The sequence below is a fragment of the Hyperolius riggenbachi genome, chromosome 3, assembly GCF_040937935.1.
Source record: "Hyperolius riggenbachi isolate aHypRig1 chromosome 3, aHypRig1.pri, whole genome shotgun sequence".
NCBI lineage: Eukaryota > Metazoa > Chordata > Amphibia > Anura > Hyperoliidae > Hyperolius > Hyperolius riggenbachi.
The window spans coordinates 292,753,931-292,777,800 of record NC_090648.1 but is presented as its reverse complement, the minus strand read 5'-3'; the positions used below and the strand labels follow the sequence as shown (position 1 = coordinate 292,777,800).

Here is a 23,870-nt window from a genome sequence, read left to right as displayed (position 1 = left end):
GTCAGCCCATCTGGCAATTTAATACTGACTAGGAAAGAGTTAAATGTGATCTCATCTTAGCCATCCCCCAGACCCGGCTATTGGCTTCGACCCCTTGTGGTGTCCTAATACACCCCTACTCGATTAATATTTAATGATGCCTTTCCCTTACAGGAATGTTCTCTGTTTGTAAATATGGCCTATGTTGATTGTTCTCGTAGTCCATATCTCTGGGGCAGTGTAGGCCTGTGGCCTTCCTTCAGGAACATGTTCTCAGTATCTGCTTGTTATTCATCTGCTTCAAGCAGACACTGAGATGCTTCTGCCTACATCACAAGAAACTCTATTTTAAAGGTATATTCTGCGAACAAGCCTTTTACCTAAACTCAGTCCAAATAACTGAGGCCTACTTAAATTATAACAATCGGTACAGCCTCCCAACACAGGACCAGATGCCCACCTCCACTGGTGCCATTTTAATCATTTAATAGACAATTAGGCAGTCAGTAAATATGTCAGGTGACACCTGGTGAGCGCACACCTTTTTTCTTTTCGGTTTGCAATTCAGTATTTCTTCCTTCATGGATTTGGGGGGGGGGGTTCTCCAGTTCTCCCAGTGGTGGAAGCACTTGGGGGGGCCTGTCTGTGCCTCCCCCCCACATTTTGGTGTCCGCTGCTCCCAGGACATGCATTATGCATAATCTTGCACTTGGGTCAGATTTACTAGAAGGTAAGGAACCTATCCTTTTGGGGGTGGGGGGGGGCAGTGTAGATGATCCCCACTGGGCTTTGGCAATGCCTGGGGGTGGGCTGCTGCAGCACTCCTGGGCAGTGAGAGTGCTTTAGGTGGTTTCAGCGCTGTTTCCCATTTCTTGGGGGCATGGGAGGCCTACATGCAGAGTCCCTGTTGATATGCAAAGTATTTTGCGCGGGCCAACTCCTGCAGGGCATTGCAGTGACTTAGTTTTAGACGCTGCATATTCTGGCAAGCAGAAGCAATATAGCAAATGCTGTGGCATTTTTATTAGTTAATAGATGACTAGGCAGTCAGTGAATATATAAGTCAGGTGACACCTGGTGAGCACACACCTTCTTTTCCTTTCGGTTTGCAGTACTACATCAACTCTGCATGGAGCCCGACACTACTGTTCTGACCAAATGCTGCTCCCCAGACCTAGAACTCATCTTCAGCACATCTTGCCTAAACGGGACAGGCAAAAATCTGGACCACTACTACATTGCCCTCAAGTACGCCTACAAAGCTGCCACTCGGTCTGCCATTGGGAACTCGGACCACTGTCTCATAAATTAATCACCACCTACAGAAGGTGCCTTGAGTCCTCCAAACCAGTTCTTTAAGATGAACTCCATAAAAAATGCTTCATTTTTACAATAATTATGTATAAATTATTTAGCCAGTGTTTGCTCATTTTAAAATCTTTCCTCTCCCTGATTTACGTTCAGACATTTATCACATGGTGACATTTCTACTGTTGGCAGATGATGTCACTGGAAGGAGATGCTGCTTGCATTCTTGGCAGTTGGAAACCGTTGTTATTTCTCACAATGCAACAAGGCTCCCACAGTGTGATATCAGGACCTCAGTGCTGTGAGGCTCTGACATCACACTGTGGGAGGGGTTTCACCACAAAATCAGCCATACAGAGCCCCCAGATGATCAGTTTGAGAAGAGGAATAGATTTCTCATGGGAAAAGGGGTATCAGCTACTGATTGGGATGAAGTTCAATTCTTAGTTACTGTTTCTCTTTAAGTCAAAAAGTGGATAAACAAGCATAAAACAACAACTACAGGACTGCTTTGACTGCACCGACTGGTTGGTCCTTGTTCCCACAAATGGTAGCCTGGACGCATGGGCAGAAAATGTCACTTCCTGTGTCTGTTTCTGTGAGGAAGTATCCAAAGGAGGAATCCACACAACAGTCTTCCAGGAACAAAAATACAAGTTTTATTGTTCCATTACACACACATGCAATTTTAATTGTATCAGGGCCTATGGGGTCCGCTTTGTCAAGGCAATGTGTAGAAAAAATACATACACCTCATTGTGCAAAAACAAATAGCTACTGCTGTGCAACCTCACACTGCCTAAAATGGTGGATCAAACAATCAGAAAACAGTTAGGAAAGTATATTGGATTTCTGATTGTTTGATCCGCCCCTTGGGCGGATCTGCCTAAAGGGGACACTATAGGCCCAGAAATTATTGTCAGCCATTTTGTCAGATCTAAATTGCATGCGTGTGTTGTGGAACATTAAAACTTGTATTTTTGTTCCTGGAAGACTGTTGTGTGGATTCCTCCTTTGGATACTTCCTCACAGAATGCACCAACCCAGGAGTCCCCCCCCCCCCCCAAGGATGTGTCCTGTGGCCAATCTTGTTCTCTCTATACACAAACGTTTGCACCTTGCAGAATGCCCCTGTCAATGTGATCTAGTTCACAAATGATACCACCATCATAGGCCTCTTAGACAAGAGTGGCAAACAAGCCTACCGCCAAGAGATTGAGAAGATCTGCAACTGGTATAAGGACAATAAGCTTATTCGCAACTCAGCAAAAACTGTCAAACTAACCATCGACTTCAGGAATAACTCCCCAGAACTCCTCCTGGTTCTCATTGAGGGCTTTGAGGTCAGAGTCAATAGTATCCACCTACTGGCCAGTACTGGGTAACCTAAGGTGGGAGGAAAATGCATCCAAAACACAGAAAGAGAACCAATAATGGCTCTTATTCCTGAGCCAGCTGACTCGCTTCTACTCCACCACTAAGTGAACTCTCTCTCCTCTACCATTTTATAGTACCCGGGTATGCTAGGGACAAGCACAAGCTACAGAGAGCCATTAAAGCTGCAGAGAAGACCATTGGGACCACCCTCCCATTGCTAGACCTCCTGTACTACTCCAGACTACAATCCAGGGCAGTTGAGATTGCAAACAACCCCCCCCCCCTCTAGAAAAATTAAACGGTTACCTCAACATACTCCTATTGTGTCGCAGCTTCAGAATTATCTCCACCAGAACCTCTAGTCACAGGAACTCCTTCCCCAAAGCTGCCCTGGCCCTCAACACAGCCCCTGAACCCCCGTGTAATGTATATTGTATGTATATAGTAGGTATACTGTATTTAACAATTCACACCATCTTGGTTAATATGTGCCTCCCCCATCCTCCTGCATACGTGTACCTATGCGTGTGTTTGCCCATGAAAGGTCTGCTGTGCTGTCTGCGCCAACAACAATTCCTTGTGAGATATCCTGTACTTGGCGAGTAAAAACTATTCTGATTTTAAGGAGGTGGGCATCTCATTTTAAATAAAGAAAATTGTAGCTGTCAGAGAGCCTAGACTCCTCATCAGAAAGTCTGCCAAACAAAGCAGACACCACTCATTTCAGCTGGAGGATTTCTGCCAAACACATAACTAATTTGGTAGCACAAAAGCTGCAGCATTGCCTGTTTAAGAGCCTGGAATGTGTTGAAGTTACAGTTATAGATTATACAGACACAGGAAAAGCATACTGACCCTAGATTAACATTTACGTGCTTCACTAAAGTAGTGATCTTCTTCATAATGAGAGCCTCATTGGCTGTTCTCATATAACACATTGTTACAATTGCATAAGTTTACTGTATCAAAGGTCCACTATTGGTTACAGAATGAGTATAAGATTGTAAACTTGACTAGAAGTGTCATCATCATTATTGCTTGAACCCTGTTACGTATGTATGTTTTGATCTGTACCACCTATTTATTGTACGGCGCTGCATAATATGCTGCTTGGTTTTTAAAAAATAAATAATATCAGTGACTCTTGGTAGCCCAGGAGCTCCCGTCAAGAAATCGCTTATATTACACAGCCATAAAAGTGATAACATGCACAACCACAAAAATGATAACATGTCCTCAAAGGATAGTTACACTTAAGTATTATTCATACAAAATTAAAATAGCCCTTGAAAAAAATTGTATATAAAAATGTTATTCTAAGTTGTCAACAGAGTCTTACTCAATTCAAACAGGTTCAGCCAGGGACAAATTTTCCATTAGTCACTATAGGCTCAGTCTTAGGGCTGGTTCAGATGGACGTTTGGAGGCGTAGCGTTCGTTGGCGTCGCGGCGGCAATGTGTTCGGGCTTTCAGCAGCGTTCGCATTGCGTTCGGATGCGGTCGCGTTTTTTCTTCCCCTAGGGGAACATTACCTGTCGCGGTTAACCGCCCCTGGAAGCAACATGTAGCTTCCAGGGGCTCCTTGAACGCCAGTGAAAATCGGGACCCGAACGCCGCGTTCGTGTAAACGCGCGTAAAAGCTTGGTACAAACGCTCCTATTCCCTTGAACGGGAGCGTTTCACGCCAAGCCCCGAACACTGGCGGTAAACGCTGCACAAACGTCCGTCTGAACCAGCCCCAATAGGCATTTATGCGGATGTTGGCAAAATAGTTCTACTGACTTATACCTCCATATGGGAGCAAAATTTATAATGCAAAATATTTCTATTACTGATCAAAAGCTTAATTTAAAGTTGCTTTCCACTTCCACTCACTAGGTATCGGTGGGTACACTGAAAAAAGTGCACCGCAGTAATTCGGACACCAGAAGCTGCTAGTGAAATATTGGTAATATAACTTACCAATAATGGTAATTATAGTAGAATATAGCTGTATCTAACTCCTTTCTCACACTAACCCACTCCTACCTACTCCTAACAAAAGCCTACCCCTGCTATCTGCATTGCAATATCAGGCACTAACATTTCCCTCTGCCGATATATCTGCGCCGCCTTCCATAGTCACACAATATTGTTTATAAGCTGCTCCTCTAGTGCCCAAGTTATAAACTGGGCACTGTTATAACCGCTATTAACATTGCAGCCTATGCGGTGCCCATATTACTAGACAGCCCCCAGTGCCAAGATTACCTGAGTCAGGTATCAGTATTTCCCTTCCACCTACATCATATCCAGGAATGGCATCATACATTACTAGTTTCACCGCCAGCAATGTACAGTCTATGGCCAAATTACTACTCGCCTAGATCTGGCCAGTGGGGAAAAAATATATATATATATATATGAAGCCAATGTCTTCAGTAGCACTGTACATAACAAATAGGGGAACATACAAACATGAGAGGTTCTAAACCAGGCATGGGCAAACTTGGCCCTCCAGCTGTTACGGAACTACAAGTCCCACAATGCATTTGCCTTTATGAGTCATGACTGTTGCTGTAAGACTCCTGCAATGCATTGTGGGACTTGTAGTTCCTTAACAGCTGGAGGGCCAAGTTTGCCCATGCCTGTTCTAAACTCTGTGCAATGAGGACATCCAGCAATACACATATACAAATACAGACTATGGCCTCAATTCACTAAGCAGTTTAGATTAGTCTACTGATGGTTTGGTGTGAACCAGCAATCAGTCGCATCAAAAGGGAATTAACTAATTATTACCACATGTTTTAGACCTGTTTTTAGACCTAGTCTAAAACATTCGGCAATTAGGTCTAATTACCGTATGAGGTCTAAAGGTACAAGTAGCTATGACTGACATCCTTCTCCTCTGATGAGCTCTCCTCTGGATACAATTAAACTCCTGCATAATTAATTCAAAAAGCTCCATCCTCACGTATAAAGTACCTCACAGAAGTACGTTGCCGACAGAAAGCTGGTCTAAATCTCGGTCAGAAACAGTGGGCGTGGTTACTCCTTGATTGTCCTTTGTGAATTGTGTAATTACTGAATGTTTTAGACCAGGTCTAAAACTTTTGGTAATTATTGATAATTAGTGAATTCTCTTTTGATGCGACTTATTTACACCAAACCATCAGTAAACCAGGGCCGGATTTACCATAAGGCACAAGCGCCTGATGATAGAAAGGTGGCTCACTCTGCTCCTTGAGTGTTCCTCTTTTTGCTTCCATATGTAGAGTCCAGAGGGGAGGGTAAATGAGAGGTTACTCACCTGCGTCTTGGCATTCCACTGACTAGAGAGTATAAGCCAAGGAGAAAAGTACATACCAATAATAATTCCACTGACCAGATCTCCCTTGAGTGAGGGGCAACTTAATACTGAGGATACCGCTGGCTACCTAATAGTAAGGGGCACCTGTAGTTACCTATGACGGAAAAGGGAAGTGTGGGAGAAGTGGCAGCTTGGCCAGCCAGTACATTTGTGATGTGGTTCGGCAGGGGTTTGTAGGTTTATGGAAAGCGAAGTCTAGGGTTCCACTACATCTGTGCCTATAGAGGCTCCTGTGATGTAAATCCGGGCCTGCAGTAGACTGAAACCATCAGTAGACTAGCCTAAACTGCTTAGTGAATTGAGGCCATTGTTGAAGAGTGGTTTAAGACATTACCAAAGCAATTGTACAATTACACCAAATAAACACTAGGAGGAGCTCTCTGCCATATATGCTTCTCCTAGTGTCCACCCAGAAGATACGCATAGACAGAAGAATTAGGCTTACTGTGCGTCCCGTGAAGGAAGCAGACATGGTAATTTATAGTAACTTTCACTTTTACATAGGTCTCAATAAGATTACACATACTGTATATTGGATGAGTTAAGGACATGTGACATAATGTTATCACTAATATTGTTCTTACATGATCACTTTATCAGATTCAGGTCACTGGCATGTTAGAACAGAGAAAAGCACTTATCATAACAATATAATTTTGGGAGAACAGCAGTTATGAGGAAAAAAAACCACAATGCAGTAATATACAGTAGTTTTCTTTGATTGCCCTTCTCAAGGTGTCTTCTGTATCCCAGTTAAACAATATGATAAATATTTGGCCTTTCCAGGTTCAGCCAGATTGGACAATTAGGATTTCATAATTGTATAACCAGTTCAGCCATGCTTGCTTCAACTGCCACACCAGATTCAGTTTCAAAGAAGATTCAGAGACAAGGTGGTTACATTTTCTAAAAACATTTTTCTTTCAAATTTCTGCTATGCCCTAATAGATTATAAGTTTTAAAAGTATAAGTTCTCAGAACAAACACAAAAATAGAATTTGCAAGGATTAATAGGTTTATTTTAAGGTTGTCATGGAAGCCTTCCTTATTAGTGTGCCATGGTGAGCTCTCCAAGCTGTGTAGAGATAGTCGTTTTATTGCTGACTGCAGTATACACGCTTTTTTGTGTGAAAGGTAAATTGATAGAGAGCTGTATATTTAAGAACCTACTCAGATTGAACTGGATACTACATTTAAGGTGGCCATACACTGGTTGATTTGCCATCAGATTCGACCAACAGATAGATCCCTCTCTGATCGAACCTGATCAGAGAGGGATCGTATGGCCACCTTTACTGCAAACAGATTGTTAATCGATTTCAGCCTGCCACCGATCACAATCTGTGGAGCTGCCGCTCTACTGTTTAAACTTCCTGCCAGGACAGGAAGTTCTGTGTAGCTGCAGCCGGTCCGGAACCTAGCGCAGAAAGAAGACAGCGGGGACCAGGGGACTCGCGCCGGCAGGAACAGGTAATGTATACCTGCTTTATTGCGTCGGTCGTCGGGCATTCGAACGCTGCTATCGACACACTCCCGACCCACCGGCGATCGAGAAAAATCTTCTGCACGGACGGATCGTCGGGAATCGACGGGAACGATCGATTTCGGATGGAAATCGATCGTTCTGTCAGCTTTGTGCGCGGCGATTGATCGAATCAGTCGTATATCGGCAGGAAAATCGTTAGGTGTATGGGTCCCTTAACACACAAGTTGTCAGCCACTAACTGCTGTGACTAGAAGAAGAATTGTGATTTTTTTTTTTTTATTATACAGATGACATTTCTCTGGGTCAAAGGCAATGATAGTTATGTAGTCAGGCAAGGAGTAGGCAGATTGTTATAATTGGATAATATGCCAGATTAAAGTTTCTCTTTATTGCAGTTTGTTGAAAACAAATTGTGTGTGTACTGATAAAAATGTACAGACTACTGTCTATGTGGAAATATAAATAACACAGTGTTATTTTGAAAATGTAGCATCATCTCACAATAATGCCCTAGTACACTAACAACTTTGCATCTAAACCTTGTTTTCCCTTTACGGACCAGAACAGTTTTGACATTTTAGTTATATCCCTATTTAATCAGCAATAACTTTATCCCTACTTATGCCATCTAAATGATATACAGGTAGTCCCCGGTTAACGAACCAGATAGGGACTGTAGGCTCATTCTTAACCTGAATCCGTCCTTAAGTCGGGATGCTGTGCTATCTCTGTCCCCTGTGTTCCAGTGTCCCCCTCTGTGTCTCTGTGCCCCCTAATGCAGAGTATGCGCAGCGGAAGGCACAAGTCTCACCATCTTCCAGGGCGGCTCCGGGCTAATCAGCAGCGTCCTCTCACCCTTCAATGTTCTATCCGGCGGCTTCACTAGTGTCGCATAATGACGCAATCAGAAGGAGCTGCGGGGTCTCCTTCTGATTGCGTCATTACGCAACGCTAGTGAAGCCGCCGGGAGAAACATTGATGGGTGAGAGGACGCCGCTGATTGGCCATCCTGGAAGATGGTGAGACTGGTTGCGCCTTCCACTGCGCATACTCTGCATTAGGAAAGTGGGTATAATAGGTAGTCCCCGGGCTGCGTGACGTCATCGCGGCGGCTTGACAGGGGTTCGTATCGGCGAGTCGTCCATAAGTCGGGCGTTCGTAACCCGGGGACTACCTGTATATATTTTTTTCCAAGAACAATTTTGTTCTCTATGCAAACACATTTCTCCTCAGTTTTTACCTATTCCAGTTTAATAATAAAATCGCTACTGTAGATAATAACTACAGATTGTATTTGGCTATTTCTCCCATGTATCACAAAACTTCAATTGTGTTCCTGTTGCTATGTATGGTAGTGATATTTGATTTTGAAATAAAGCTGGGGTTTCACTATAGTGTGTACTTTCCACTTTGAACCGAGAATATAAAAGCATTTTTAATGGTAAACATTAAGGAGAAAAATCAATGTAATTGGCTCAGGGAATAGGAGGAGGGAGGAGGTATTACTAGCCAGAGATTTCAGAGGCAGAGGAGGGAGGATGAGGGGGCGATTAGGTTTTTTTGCTCAAGATGCAGATAAGCTTGTCTCCGTGTAATGTTTACAAACAACATGGCTGCTGTCATTGTATCACAGGAAGAAATAATCATATTCTATTAAAGCTGGTTGCAGATAGATTTGCTGTGTAAACTATCTAAACTTTAGATAAGATATATAGACAAGTTACTTGTTATAGTTAGTTTTTCATCTCGGATCCGCTTTAAGACAGACTGTTTAATAATGAGATTATTTGTCCCACCAGATTTAGAGGCTATTTATTTACAGTCACATTTTCCTAAACAACATTACAGTGCAATCACTGTAGATCAATCTGCTAGCATGCTAATTGCACTCAATATGCTGATCAGTTAATGGATGTTCTGCTAACAGTGACAAAGCACATTGCCCCAAGCAGAGTTTGCTGAACTTGATGTGGCATGTCCTCGGTTTTATCAATAAAAGATCTCCCAAAAAAGTCCATGTGCCGTAATCATACTGTACTGCCCTTTTCTGCTGTTCAATCTGGAGCAATTACTAAGGTCAAATAAAACACAGTTTGTTCCTTTAACAACTTTGGGTTCTGCTATATAAAGACTATAAATGTTTTAGGACATTCATATTTTTTGTATAGAAATCATAGAAATAAATGTACAGTGAAATATTTAAGACTGTAGCTTTAATAATACTGTGTTCCATTTATACCACATGTAAATTGCATTTATACCACATGTAAATAGAGCTTTTATACATGCATATACAGTATTTATAAGCGTTAAAAATCATTTTGGTCTCAAAGTGGTTAGGGAACGTCAAGTTTCGTTGTGATTAAAATATAAATATGCAGCTAAGAAGCAAATTAGTAAATAAGTTAGAGGAACCGTAATGTCATATAATAATAATAATAGTAATAATAACAATAACAATAATAATAATAATATAATAAGAACAGCAGCAATACTATGTAATACATTTTTTCAGTAGACCAAATTTTGTTTATTTTCCTGGTTTCAGAAAGTTTTACTTTATCTATATAGTGCTGTATATTGGGTATGTAACCCCGCCCTCCCAGTGATGCTTTGTCTAGGCTATGATGTCACACAGCCTTCTGCCCCAGAGCACTTTGGGGTACCAGGTTTTGATCGTGTTTATCACAATAGCAAACATACATTCCACAGTGATGCACCACCTTACCAGTAGCAAAGATGCAATCACTGAAAATTTAAGAATATAAATGGGGATGAGGAAAGATTTTACAATGATCAAACACTGACTAAATAATTTTAAAAGTACCAGGTCCACTTACATTATGGAAACTCCTATCAAACTGGTGGTACAATCCCCCCCTCCCCCCCCCCATAGGCCCTATAACATATATTAAATCAATCACAAATCAGATTGGACCTGTTGGAAATAGTCGATCTGACAGTAAATCTGTCAGTCAATTTCATCGTGTGTACCTAGCATTATGTTCCCGGTAAACACCATGCAATTTCCCATCAGGAAGACTAGTCCAATCAATTATTTCCAACAGGTCCAATATAATTTCTATAAATAAAGAATCAGTGCAAGGGGAATCAGGTAATTGATTACTGCTGAGAAAAGACAATGTCCAAAAGCCCACACAGATAAAACTATTAAAAAGTCAGGGAAGATCATGAGTAAATCCACTGTTTCACAATCAACTGTATTTCACCAGAGTGGTCATCCAGCTCATAGAGTTGAGCCGAAATTTTCGTAATTTCGCATTACTATAATTACGCATGCGAAATTTGCGATTACGATGCGAAATTACGGTAGCGTAATTGCCATTAAAATCGTAATTGAAAATACCGTAAGCGTAATTTTCAACGCGTAATTTCGCGTTTCGTTCATGCCGTAATTTCGCATTAAACGCTACCGTAATTTCGCGTTAAACGTAACACTCCGTATAATGTAAAAAAGCCGCTGACTTTAAGGGTTAATAGCAAAGCCCCCTTAAATGCCAAGAGCCTCAAATTTGGAGAATATATCAAGGAGATCAGGAGGAATAAGAGGAAAAATTATTTTTTCAAAAAGACCTTATAGTTTTTGAGAAAATCGATGTTAAAGTTTCAAAGTAAAAATGTATACATTTAAAAACCCGCCGACTTTAACGGTTAATAGCAAAGCCTGCTTAAAGTTTAGGAACACCAAATTCCCAGGGTATATTAAGGGGATCAGTGGGAATAAGAGGAAAAATATTTTTTTTTAAAAAGACCTTATAGTTTTTGAGAAAATCGATTTTTAAGTTTCAAGGGCAAAAATGTCTTTTAAATGCGGAAAATGTCAGTTTTTTTTGCACAGGTAACAATAGTGTATTATTTTCATAGATTCCCCCAAGTGGGAAGAGTTTTACTTACTTCGTTCTGAGTGTGGGAAACAAAAAAAAAAACAGACGTGGGGTCCCCCCTCCCAGACCTCTTTAACCCCTTGTCCCCCATGCAGGCTGGGATAGCCAGAATGCGGAGCACCGGCCGCGTGGGGCTCCGCACCCTGACTATACTAGCCCGCATGGTCCATTGATTGGGGGGTCTCGGAAGGGGAGGGGCAGCCAAGCTTTCCCCTCCCCCTCCGTGCCCTTGTCCAATCCAAGGACAAGGGGCTCTTCTCCACCTCCGATGGGCGGTGGAGGTGGAGGCTGCTATTTCCTGGGGGGGGGGGGTTCATGGTGGAATCTGGGAGTCCCCTTTAAAAAGGGGTCCCCCAGATGCCCACCCCCCCCTCCCAGGAGAAATGAGTATAGAGGTACTTGTACCCCTTACCCATTTCCTTTAAGAGTTAAAAGTAAATAAACACACAAACACTTAGAAAAAGTATTTTAATTGAACAAAAAACATAACCACGAAAAAAGTCCTTTAATATTCTTAATTAACCATTAATACTTACCTGTCCCTTTAAATAAATGATCCCTCGAAATAGCCTCGGAAATGTTCTATCAGTTACAATGTAACAAAGTTATTACAATGTAACAACTTTGTTACATTGTAACTACGCCGCACCCGACGTCACTCGCCGTTCAGCCGCCGCATACGCGTCTGCGCTGCACGGACCCGACAGAGCTCTGAGCTATATAGCTCAGAGCTCTGAGAAGCATCTTTGAATTTGGGCTCCAAGGAGCCCCATTGGTCCTTAGCAGACCAATGGGGTTCCTTCTGATTTCCGAGCGGCGAGTGACGTCGGGTGCGGCGTAGTTACAATGTAACAAAGTTGTTACATTGTAATAACTTTGTTACATTGTAACTGATAGAACATTTCCGAGGCTATTTCGAGGGATCATTTATTTAAAGGGACAGGTAAGTATTAATGGTTAATTAAGAATATTAAAGGACTTTTTTCGTGGTTATGTTTTTTGTTCAATTAAAATACTTTTTCTAAGTGTTTGTGTGTTTATTTACTTTCAACTCTTAAAGGAAATGGGTAAGGGGTACAAGTACCTCTATACTCATTTCTCCTGGGAGGGGGGGGGGGGGTGGGCATCTGGGGGACCCCTTTTTAAAGGGGACTCCCAGATTCCACCATGAACCCCCCCCCCCCCCAGGAAATCGCGGCCTCCACCTCCACCGCCCATCGGAGGTGGAGAAGAGCCCCTTGTCCTTGGATTGGACAAGGGCTCGGAGGGGGAGGGGAAAGCTTGGCTGCCCCTCCCCTTCCGAGACCCCCCAATCCATGGACCATGCGGGCTGGTATAGTCAGGGTGCGGAGCCCCACGCGGCCGGTGCTCCGCATTCTGGCTATCCCAGCCTGCATGGGGAACAAGGGGTTAAAGAGGTCTGGGAGGGGGGACCCCATGTCGTTTTTTTTTTTTTATATTTCCCACACTCAGAACGAAGTAAGTAAAACTCTTCCCACTTGGGGGGGATCTATGAAAATAATACACTATTGTTACCTGTGCAAAAAAACCTGACATTTTCCGCATTTAAAAGACATTTTTGCCCTTGAAACTTAAACATCGATTTTCTCAAAAACTATAAGGTCTTTTTGAAAAAAAAATTTTTCCTCTTATTCCCACTGATCCCCTTAATATACCCTGGGAATTTGGTGTTCCTAAACTTTAAGCAGGCTTTGCTATTAACCGTTAAAGTCGGCGGGTTTTTAAATGTATACATTTTTACTTTGAAACTTTAACATCGATTTTCTCAAAAACTATAAGGTATTTTTGAAAAAAAAATTTTTCCTCATTCCTTCTGATCTCCTTAATATATTCTCCAAATTTGAGGCTCTTAGCATTTAAGGAGGCTTTGCCATTAACCCTTAAAGTCGGCGGCTTTTTTACATTATACGGAGCGTTACGGTTTAACGCGAAATTACGGTAGCGTTTAATGCGAAATTACGGCATGAACAAATACCCATTGTAATGCGAAAATTACGCGAAAATTACGCTTACGCGAAATTTCGAGAAATCCTTCTTCATTACGATTATGTACTTACGGCCATAATCGTAATTACACTAATTACGCGAAATTTCGCGAAATCGTAATTACGTCATTACGCTCATCTCTACCAGCTCATAAGTCCAAGTGGTAGACCATCACCTAAAGGATTAGAAGGAGCTTACCAGCTGCTGACAACCCACGTTATAAGGTTGCATGTCTCATATTCAGTGTTAACCTCTTCAGCCCCAAGGGTTGAAATTTTTTTGCATCTGAGAAACTTTCACCTCCCATTCATTTGCCAATAACTTTATCACTATTCACCACAATGAATTGATCTATATCTTGTTTTTTCCGCCACCAATTAGGCTTTTTGTGGGTGATACATTTTGCTGAAAATTAATTTATTCTAAATCCATTTTAACAGCTGTAGTATTCACGAAGTCCGGCACCATCCATAAATATGCTCTTTTATTGATCAAAGTTGCATTACAGCGGTAAAAGCAACATTTCAGGGCAACCGCCCCTTTATCAAGCTATGCTGTCAAAACGTTTCAGGGCAACCGCCCCTTTATCAAGCTATGCTATAGCATAGCTTGATAAAGGGGCGGTTGCCCTGAAACGTTTTGACCGCTGTAATGCAACTTTGATCAATAAAAGAGCATATTTATGGATGGTGCCGGACTTCGTGAATACTACAGCTGTATAAACCTGGAGTGCAGCCGGGATTCCGTGGCACATCCGACCACTGCATGAGGAGTGCTCCGCTATCTGGAACCATAAATCCATTTTAACAGAAAGATTAAGAAAGAAATGGAAAAAATCATTATTTATCAGCTTTTGGCAAATATAGTTTGAAATTCATACATGCTACCATAATTAAAACCCATGTAGTTTATTTGCCAATTTGTCCTGCTTATTACACCATTTAAATTATGTCCCTATCACAATGTATGGCGACGATATTTTATTTGGAAGTAAAGGTGCAATTTTTCAATTTGCATCCATCACTATTTACAAGCCCATAATTTAAAAAAAAATATATTAGTACACTCCTTTGACATGCATATTTATTAAGTTCAGACCCTTAGGTAACTATATGTTTTTTTTTTGTTTTGTTTTTTTTTATTGTAAATTTTTGTTGGTTTTTTTTTTGTTAAAAATTGTATGTGGGTAATTAGTGGTGTGGGAGGTAAACAGTAATTTTTAATGTAAAAAGTGTGTCTGAATAATGTTAAATGCATGTGGGTGTAGTTTTACTATTTGGCCACAGTCAAATAGTCCTGGGAGCGATCGAGCTCGCTCCCAGGAAGAAGAAAGAAGACGCGTAACTTTTTGGAACCAGAAAAGCTGCAGCGTCTGGAGAGACGCTGTCGGCTTTTCTCTGAGGGGATGCGATCGGTGAAAGGGATCTATAATCCCTTTCACTGTTCGCCGAGCTAACGGCCGGTAGCGGGAGCGCGCACGGGGGGGCCCGCGGGAGCACGCGCGACCCGCGGGAGTGCGAGCAGCCTAACTGGACGAGAAATTTCGTCCAGTTAGGCTGAAGTGGTTAAGGGAGACCAAGAAATGACCAGGATCCAAACTTCCAACAAACCTTATTTTATTTATTTAGTATTTATATAGTGCTGACATCTTCTGCAGCGCTATACAGAAGATACATATTCTTGCCACTAGCTTCCTCTCAGAGGAGCTCACAACATGATCCCTATTACAGTCATATGTAGATCATAGTCTAAAGCCTTGTACATCCGTACAAGACATGTCACCCAGGAGAGATCGCCATCCGATCCCTCGGATGACATTGCAGGGTCGAGTCTGTACAGACGCGTTACTAGCATGCAGGCTTGCAACATGTTTGGTTTCTATGGAGGATGGCGGAGTGACGTGGGGGTGATGCCACATGGGGAGATCAATGCTTTCGGCCATTGCTTGCCCCAAGCAACCCATCAAGCGCATCGCTGGCTGAGAGTCGTTGGGAGTTGCTATACACACTGAATTCTTGTCAGAGTAGGCCACTATTGACTGAGTTTTATCTAGTGTGTGCGCCTAGCTTTAGGCCGATTATTGGGGAAGCCAATTAACTTATCTGTATGTTTTTTGGAATTTTTGGGAGGAATCCTGAGCGCCCAAAAGAAACCCATGCTAACACGGGGAGAACATACAAACTGTAGGGAAGGCAGTATTGCCATCCACCACACCACTATGTTGCCAACCTTCCCTTCAAATACTTAGAATGTGTGGAAGGTCTCCTCACATTCTGGCCAAATAGTCTTTCTAGTCCTAGCTCTATTTCTTCTTGTACGGGAACCACATTCATTTTCAGCCATATGGCCTGGTCCTGAATCCTATCTCTGTTGGAGTTTGCATACCTTTTGTAAGTTATTGTTTTTAAGGCCCAAGACTTTGGAGCCAAAGCATGCAAGAGGTTTACTAGAAAATGTTTTTGTTTTCTCATTTACTTCTCACCTATGTAAAACATCTACATTATACTGCAATGGACAAGCAGGCATTCAGAAGGTGCCAATGGGAGAAAAAGTTGTGTCCATAATGTGGAAATGGCATAATGTGTATCACTGTCATCTTGCAGCGCTAGGGTCCCCGGTTCAAATCGGTGCCAGGACCATATCTGCATGGAGTTAGTATATTCTCTGTGTCTACATGGGCGTCCTCTGGGTTCTTCAATTTCCTTCCACATCTTAAAAACCTACAGATAGGTTGATTGGTTCACCCCCCCCCCCCTTCCCTGATCAAACAAAAAGTGCCTAATGCTTGGTACACACCATGCATTTTCCCTTTAGATAAATGGGTCGAATCAATTATTTCCAACAGGTCTAATCAGAAAAACGATCAGAAATCGGATCTTTTTTATAGAAGGGATCAGAAAATCGATCAGAAAAATGATCAGAAATTATATTGGACCTATATATATTTGATCCCCTGATGACGCAAGATTGCGAAACCGGTCGGGAAGGAGACAGGCGGCACCTTTTTACTGTTTTACTGGTTGTGGACAAGCATACAAGCGCAACATTGTTTTCAAGGTTCCCATTGCTTGGGCCCCATATGTAAGTTTTATTGAATTTTACTTCTCCTTTTATGGCTATATGCTATGTTTTACCAATAAATGGGTTACTCTTAGATCTGCCATTTATTTGCATCTTTTGTCGATCTTGGCCTTCTGGATGGTATGCCTGAACTAAAAATACATAAATTAAGATCTAGAGTGAATAAAAGGCTAATACACAGGAAGCTGTAGAAAACGGAGGAGTGGTGTTATATTCCAATATACAGCAATATAGTATATAGTTACAAGCCTTTTTTTTTTGTTGCTGAAAAACCAGGATAATTGACAGAAAATGGGTATACAGGTTTTTTTTTTATCTTCTGGTAGGAGTCACTACAAGTGCTCTTGAAATGTTAATCTAGCATTTGATTAAAAAAAATGTACAACCCTGCAGTATAATTTTGCCCAGTGTGGCCTTGTCTTATTGATAATCATTGAGCTAACACAGACCACTGTGCAGTGTAAAATAAAAATTTTATGCAAAAAATGTACCGTACATATATTTTCTGCATTGACAAGTGCAACTGATGTGGTCTTCTTTCCTCATGGGACAATGTGTACTTTTAACAAATATGCTAACTGTACTCCAAATAGTGTATATGTATATATACATAGAGACTGGAAAGGTGATAGATGGTGTGTATGTATGTCCTACCTTCCTCTCGTCTCCACTGCCATTTTGATCAGCTTCGGGATCTTGTGTCCTCCCTGAGACAGGTGCTCAGGTGAGCAAAGGAATCCACACACAAGGACTTGGCTGTTTCCCCTCAGTGGATTGCTCAGATGAGAATTTAAAGTCCAATCAACCTAGCATAGCTTAGCAAGCCTGATCTGGGAGAGCACTCATGCTGTATGTTAGGCTGCTGCCAAGGTATTGTCGTTTGTGTTGGAAAAGAATGCTATATTGAGTTGTTCAGTCCAAGGCAAGTATTAGGCTTGTCTAGTTGTCTTATATAAAGAGGATTTCTCAGTGGCAGCTGCACTAAACACACTGCTGCTAACTGCTGCCCACACAATATTAGTGATGGTTTCTTAAACAGGATTCAGATTTATACATGAATTTAGACATGTGCTAGGTTTAACTTTCAATACGATTTCACTTAAAGTTTTTATAATTCTTCTTATTCTTGTCTTTCATTTTAACCATAAATGATATGATAAAGGCTTCAAATAAAAATAAATTTAAGGTTTACAATCCTACTCTTCAATGGGAGTTTCAAGAGAAGCAGCTCAATTCAACTTTGCAAATGCCTGAGTTAAGCGTATATCTATTATCTAATTATTATTTGTATATTCATGGCTAAGCATTGACATTTTATTATAAAAGTGGAGCAATGCAAAGTGCAGGTGTTGAATCTTGCTAAATTCCACTGCATGAAATGAGCAGATTTTGTGCTTGGTTATAAAAATGATTTGTGATTGTTCCTGTGCTTTTATTTTGGTTGTCTTTGTCCCAAAATGTGACCTCTGCTTTTAATAAATATGAGGCATTTTGCATTGTTGGTGGGACTAAAGTCATGTCATATCAGGGGTCTAAAAAACTTAGAAGTCATCACAATGTAGTTTGTTAGAGATTACCGACAGTCTTAACTGCTGTTCCTAGAGGCTGCTGACAGTATCGCAAAGCAGGTACAGGAAAGCAACTTCACTCACAATGGAAGAAATGCCTGAGACCTAGGCTGATACAGCCTGTAAAAAATGTAAAAACACCTCCATACTTCTATTACCAGATGCTTGTTACTAGAGAGAAGCCCTGGACCAAGATTAAAATGAGCGTAGTAAATACTTCACACATACACACATTAGACAGCAACAGATTGCTAAAAACAACAACTCATTATAAACACACAGATATGTGAGTGAGGGCAAACAATGTTTTTTTTTCTTGGCTGTGTAAACCAACACAGAAAAAGCATTTAATGAAGCATCTGCCCTGTACCTTTTTATACCTTCCCCAGTAAACACAACACGCCGACTCGTCACCCACGCATGAACATCTCTCATTCTTTTACTACTTAACAGATGATACATATGCAGCAGCTCCAAATACTGTAATGACATTTACATTAATGAGCCACAGCCATTATTAGACTGTACTGTAGTGCAGCAGCATCATATTGGTTAACAAAACACACGTATGATAATTCTAGGGAATTGACATAAAAAGCATAGATAAATCTTTCGTATTACTTACATACTATTGAAGAGCTCTCGGTAGGTTTCGTCACCTCTTCCTTCAGACATCAGGCTGTCCAATTTGTCAATTAGCTTTGCTTCAACCTCAAAAAGATACATAAAAGATGCTTTGTTTTATTGTGCAGAAATTCCTCCAGGGCTTAGTGCAGTCTGTGTGCTCAGCTAATCAGAATTCTGCATTGGGTTGTGATAGGTCACATTGTCACACCGTTAAGCTGCCACAGTTCCACGAGAACGTTCTCAGGGATAATTGTCATACAACAGTGTGACTTTAAACTACAGGCTGAGTAGCAGGATCTGATACTGCTGCTAACGCAGCTCACTATATATGGATCCAAACAAGAAAAAAAAAGTGCAGCCTAGCTAAATTGCCTTAATTTTTCCTGCAGGGTTTCATCACATGCAGGACACATTCTGACACACTCCTTCACTGCTGCTGTGTGGAGCTCTTCACCGAGTCCTACACTGAAATCCATACAAAGTAAATATTCTCAGAGTAAAGAACATTATAGATAATTGCTCTTGCATCAGGTTTGTGGTAGAGATGCAATTACAGGCTATTTGTTTTTACAATACGTCATAAGCAAGGAACTTGCAGGAAAGTCTGAAAACACAAATGTTTTTACCTGCGCCATACAGTACCTTACAAATTCAAATAGCTATAAAAGCGACCATACAGTGAAAATTGGACGATTGGAACATTTGTTATACTTATTTGAGATGGATAGGAAGTGTAGATTAGTTCATTGATGGTGAAATAATAGATGTATTATGACGTGTTATTTCTGATCGCATTTATCTGATTGCTTGAACAATTCTTCATTAAAAAATGGATAATTAATTGCCACCTTGAGACCATTGGTCAACCACACTTTCTACTTCAGAATATGAGCTGACCACAAGGTGACAGACCACAGAAGAACACAAGATTTAGGCCACTAAGTGCAGAACCCTCTTCTGTGTTAAGCGTATGGATAATTGCCTGCTGCACTCAGTACAGACTGAGTGCCTGAAAGTAGTGTCATAAAGCCCCATCATCATCATGCCCTGATGAATCAGTAATGGAAAACAGACTCGCAAATCAAAACTTCTTGCATCTTGGCGGACGAATTACAAGGTTTTAAAAGTAATTTGAGCTCTATCTTTTGATGGCACTCAAGTTACTCACTGAGCACAGCTATAGCCGTAATTCCTATTACAGCCTATGGTGGCACTGGCTGCGCCCAAATCTCTGTTTTAACAGCGCTTGTTAAGTTACAGAAGAAGACTCACTACTAACACCAGTAGGCTGCATTCGTACTATAAAATGCAAAAGTGCTTGTGGAATATCAGAGGGGCTGTATTTTCCCCATTCATGGCCTTTCATTTCATGCAGTTTTGGGAAAAAATACATACAATGGTGACTTTACCCACCAAACATGCTGCTCAAGAGCAAGGTAACCCCCATTGGGACTGCATGACGAATGTGTGTATATGCAATTTATGATAATGGATGCACATAAAATTGTTAAATGCATATTGCACGAAACAGCCCAGAGACCGATTTTGCTGTGCAAAATCTGAAAAAAAATATTCGTGAACCAGTACCTTAATGCAGTATTTAAAAAAAAATGCCCTGACTCAACATAAACAGCCAGGGCCGGGACAAGGTTCTCCAGCACTAGAGGCTGAGATGTCAAGTTGCGCCCCAGAATTTTGTTGACCCCATTGTAGGTAGCAAATGTGCATCTAGTATTAGAAAGACCCCCGCCACAGTTTAGATAAATTGATGTACCCCCAGTATTAGGTAGGCTCCCACCACCCCAATATATGTAGGCAAATAAGCCTCCAGTATTAGGTAGGTTGCCTCCCAGTATAGATAGCCAGATGTGCCACCAGTATTAGGCAGCCTCAGTAGCCAGTATCCCCAGTATTAGGTAGTTCCCCCCCGCCCCACCAGTAATAGCCAGATGTGCTTTAGTTAACCCTCCCCCCTTCCCAGTAATAGTCAGAAGTGCTTAAGTTAGCCACCCCCAATAATAACCATAGCCAGTTGAGCCTCGGGTAGCCTTCTCCCACACACCTATAGCCAGATGTGCCTCATGTAGCCCCCACCTTCCCCAGTAATAGTCAGATGTGCCCCTCTATACCCCCAGTAATAGTCAGATGTGCCTCTGTTATCCCCTACGTTATAGCCAGATGTGGCTCTTGTAGCACATCATCTATAGCCAGATGTGCCTCATGTAGCCCGCACCTTCCCCAGTAATAGTCAGATGTGCCCCTCTGTGACCCCCAGTAATAGTCAGATGTGCATCTTTTACCCCCCTCCCCTACCTAATAGCCAGATGTGGCTCTTGTAGCCCCCACCTCACCTGTAGCCAGATGTGCCTCATGTAGCCCCACTTTCCTCTGTAATAGTCAGATGTGCCCCTCCGGTACCCCCCAGCTATAGCAGCAGCATGTGCCCTCCTGTTCCCCGCTCCTCGCCAACCCCCCCCCCCCCCCCCCCCGCCCCCAGCAAAGTATAAACCACAGCAGCCAGCGGGTGTACGAAGATTACAGCCCAATTAACTCACATCCTGATCTGCAGGCTACAGTCCGGGCGCTAGAGGTCCAGGTGACAGGTCTCTTTTGTCTCCTCTGCAGCGCCGCTGCTCACTGCTCACATGCTTCCTGATACACTGATACAGTAAGTACACGAGCGGCGCTGCAGAGGAGACAGAAGAGAACCGTCACCTGGACCTCTAGCGCCAGGACTGTAGCCTGCAGATCAGGATATGAGTTAATTGGGCTGTAATCTTCGTACACCCGCTGGCCACTGTGATCCATACTTTGCCGGGGGCGAGGAGCGGGGAACAGCAGGGTACAGTGACAGGATGGGGGCCGTAGGGAAAGAAGACATAAGTCAGGCACTCTTCCCTGCCCCCTCGTAGCCCAGCGCTCAGAGGCTGGAGCCTGCCCAGCCTCTGCCTTGGCCCGGCTCTGCAAACAGCATTCTGTAAATCTGAATATACACACACATTAAATGAATTACCTAAGCCCACATGTGATATACATACAGTCACCAAGATCTAAATGATTATTTTCTGTACGCAAAAAAATACTGGCTTAAACGCCAAGTCCATTAAAATGGTTGCATTCCATCAATCACAGAATTAGTAAATGCCTGTTATTTCAGGCACCCAGGAATTATTTCCCTTCTGTAGCTTAGTGCAATTGTTCCTGTATCAAGCAGACTAAAGAGCATCAGTCCAAGGGTTAACGACACTGCTCCTGCACAGAAATCAAAGTCATTTATTCTGTGTACGTTAAACAATGTTTCAAATCGATGTTCCTATGGAGCAGCATGATGGTGGGTGTACAGAAATGGTTTCAGACAGCAGGAGAAAAATCGAGTGGGAGCTGCAAAAGTACTTGGAACACTTAGCAAGCTTTTGAGCTGGAAAATAGAAAAACGAACTGGAGTGTCAGGACTCCGGAGTGTCTGGCCTAAATACAATGAATAAAACTTTAGATCTCTGACCCCAGTTTCTAAAAATGTTCACAACGGATGCAGCATATTCTGTATTACAGCACACTTATGAATTTCAATGCACCCCAGTGGTTTCAAAAAGGTCATGGTGCAGGCTAGGTTAACTGTAAATGTGTTGTGTCATCACATCAGTCCCTAGCCAGATGTGTTGCCAGTACAATGTAATTGAAATGCATCCATTAAATCGCACAACACACAGCTGCATGTATTTTTAGCTCGCAGCAAATGCATTACCATTACATTGAGAAAAGCACAGAATCTGCCTGGCAACAGATGCGCCATATCTCTCAAGTAAGATCAGCAAATACAAAACAGTTTCATGCAGAGGTTAGGGCTGATTCATGCAAAAAATGAACTGCATTGTTATCATGCAGATACCACTGATTTGAATGCCAATCAGCCAGTGATCAAGACAATGCATGCATAAGCACCCCCAATCCTGAAAGCAGCAGACACCCACAAATGGTCAATGGTTCCTCTGAAAGGTTTGTTGAGCAGGGACCACACCAACCGGGTACACTGGTCCTATTAAGAAATAATGTAGTAAAACTTTGATCGAGTACCTTGCACAATGCCCACTTGTGCAATAGCAACCACATTTCTTTTCCTTTGATTTTGACTGGACAAAGTTACATCCCTACCCTCAGCAGAGCCTACAGAGAAGCATTGCTAAACAACATGTTAGAAACACAGGGTGACATTTATCAAGAGTGCCTGAGACAAAATATTGGTAGGTTTTTAGAAATCCATGCAGAACTGTCTAAGACATCTTAAGAAATCATTAGATAGTGAAGATTCCTTCTACAACTGTTGTAAAATAGGAGGAGCTAGGAAGGTCTCTCACATGTGTGAGGGGAATTGCTGTTGCTGAGGTAACCAACACACCTGCTGTATTGATAGCAGCAGGCTCTGAGGATGAATTCAGCAGGGGGAGGACACCACACAAAACATGTCTATCCTGCACTCTGCAATCATGCCTTGCCTGCCTGCACTTCTTAATCTGTACCAGTTTAGGGATGGATTTGCACTTTTCTTAACTGTAGTGCAGCTCTAGAAATTCATGCTAAATTGCCACTATTACCTAGGATTTAAGAAGGTTCTTATCATGCAGAACTGTTCTCCCTGCTGGTTAGAACAGATTAAGAAGAAAAAACTGTCTGTAATGCGTTGATAAATCTCCCCCACAGTACCTTATCTTGCTGGACCAGATTATCAGTGACAATATTTCCTGGAGGCGACACCGCCACTGTGACTCACTATTCAGTTATTATGGACTGAAGAAATGCTCAAAAATGTTGCAAAGCTTCCATGTAGTCTATGCTTCTGTGTGCACCCAATGATTAAAGGCTACCTGAACGCTAAATTTAACTACATGGTGCTGTGCTGATCCTTTCAGTTCTACTTTCCTTCCTGCAATCCTGCTTTCCTCCAGCATCTCTCACATCCCTAGTTATTGCTGCATTACTTTACAGCAGGGCAGTTGAATCTCTTCGACCAGAAGTAGCCACATTTTCAGCTGCTCTTCCGGAGAGCAGAGTATACCAGCACATTTCTATCAAGCATGCACACATTCAGAATGCATGCATGTTCAGTGAAAGGAACCTATCTAGCGTGTCTTCTTTCCTTTGTGCATTAACGGTTCCTTTACAAATACAGTAATTCACGGCCA

General features: G+C 42.1%; 1 protein-coding gene across 2 annotated transcripts in view; it reads right to left on the bottom strand.

Moving 5' to 3' along the window:
• DOCK4 (dedicator of cytokinesis 4) overlaps window positions 1–23,870 on the bottom strand; it is a 480,752-nt gene that overhangs the window by 95,632 nt on the left and 361,250 nt on the right. For both annotated transcript variants that reach the window (XM_068276501.1, XM_068276502.1), the window contains exon 32: window positions 18,689–18,774. In XM_068276501.1, coding sequence (XP_068132602.1) covers window positions 18,689–18,774 — 86 coding nt within the window. The remainder of the gene's footprint in view (window positions 1–18,688; window positions 18,775–23,870) is intronic.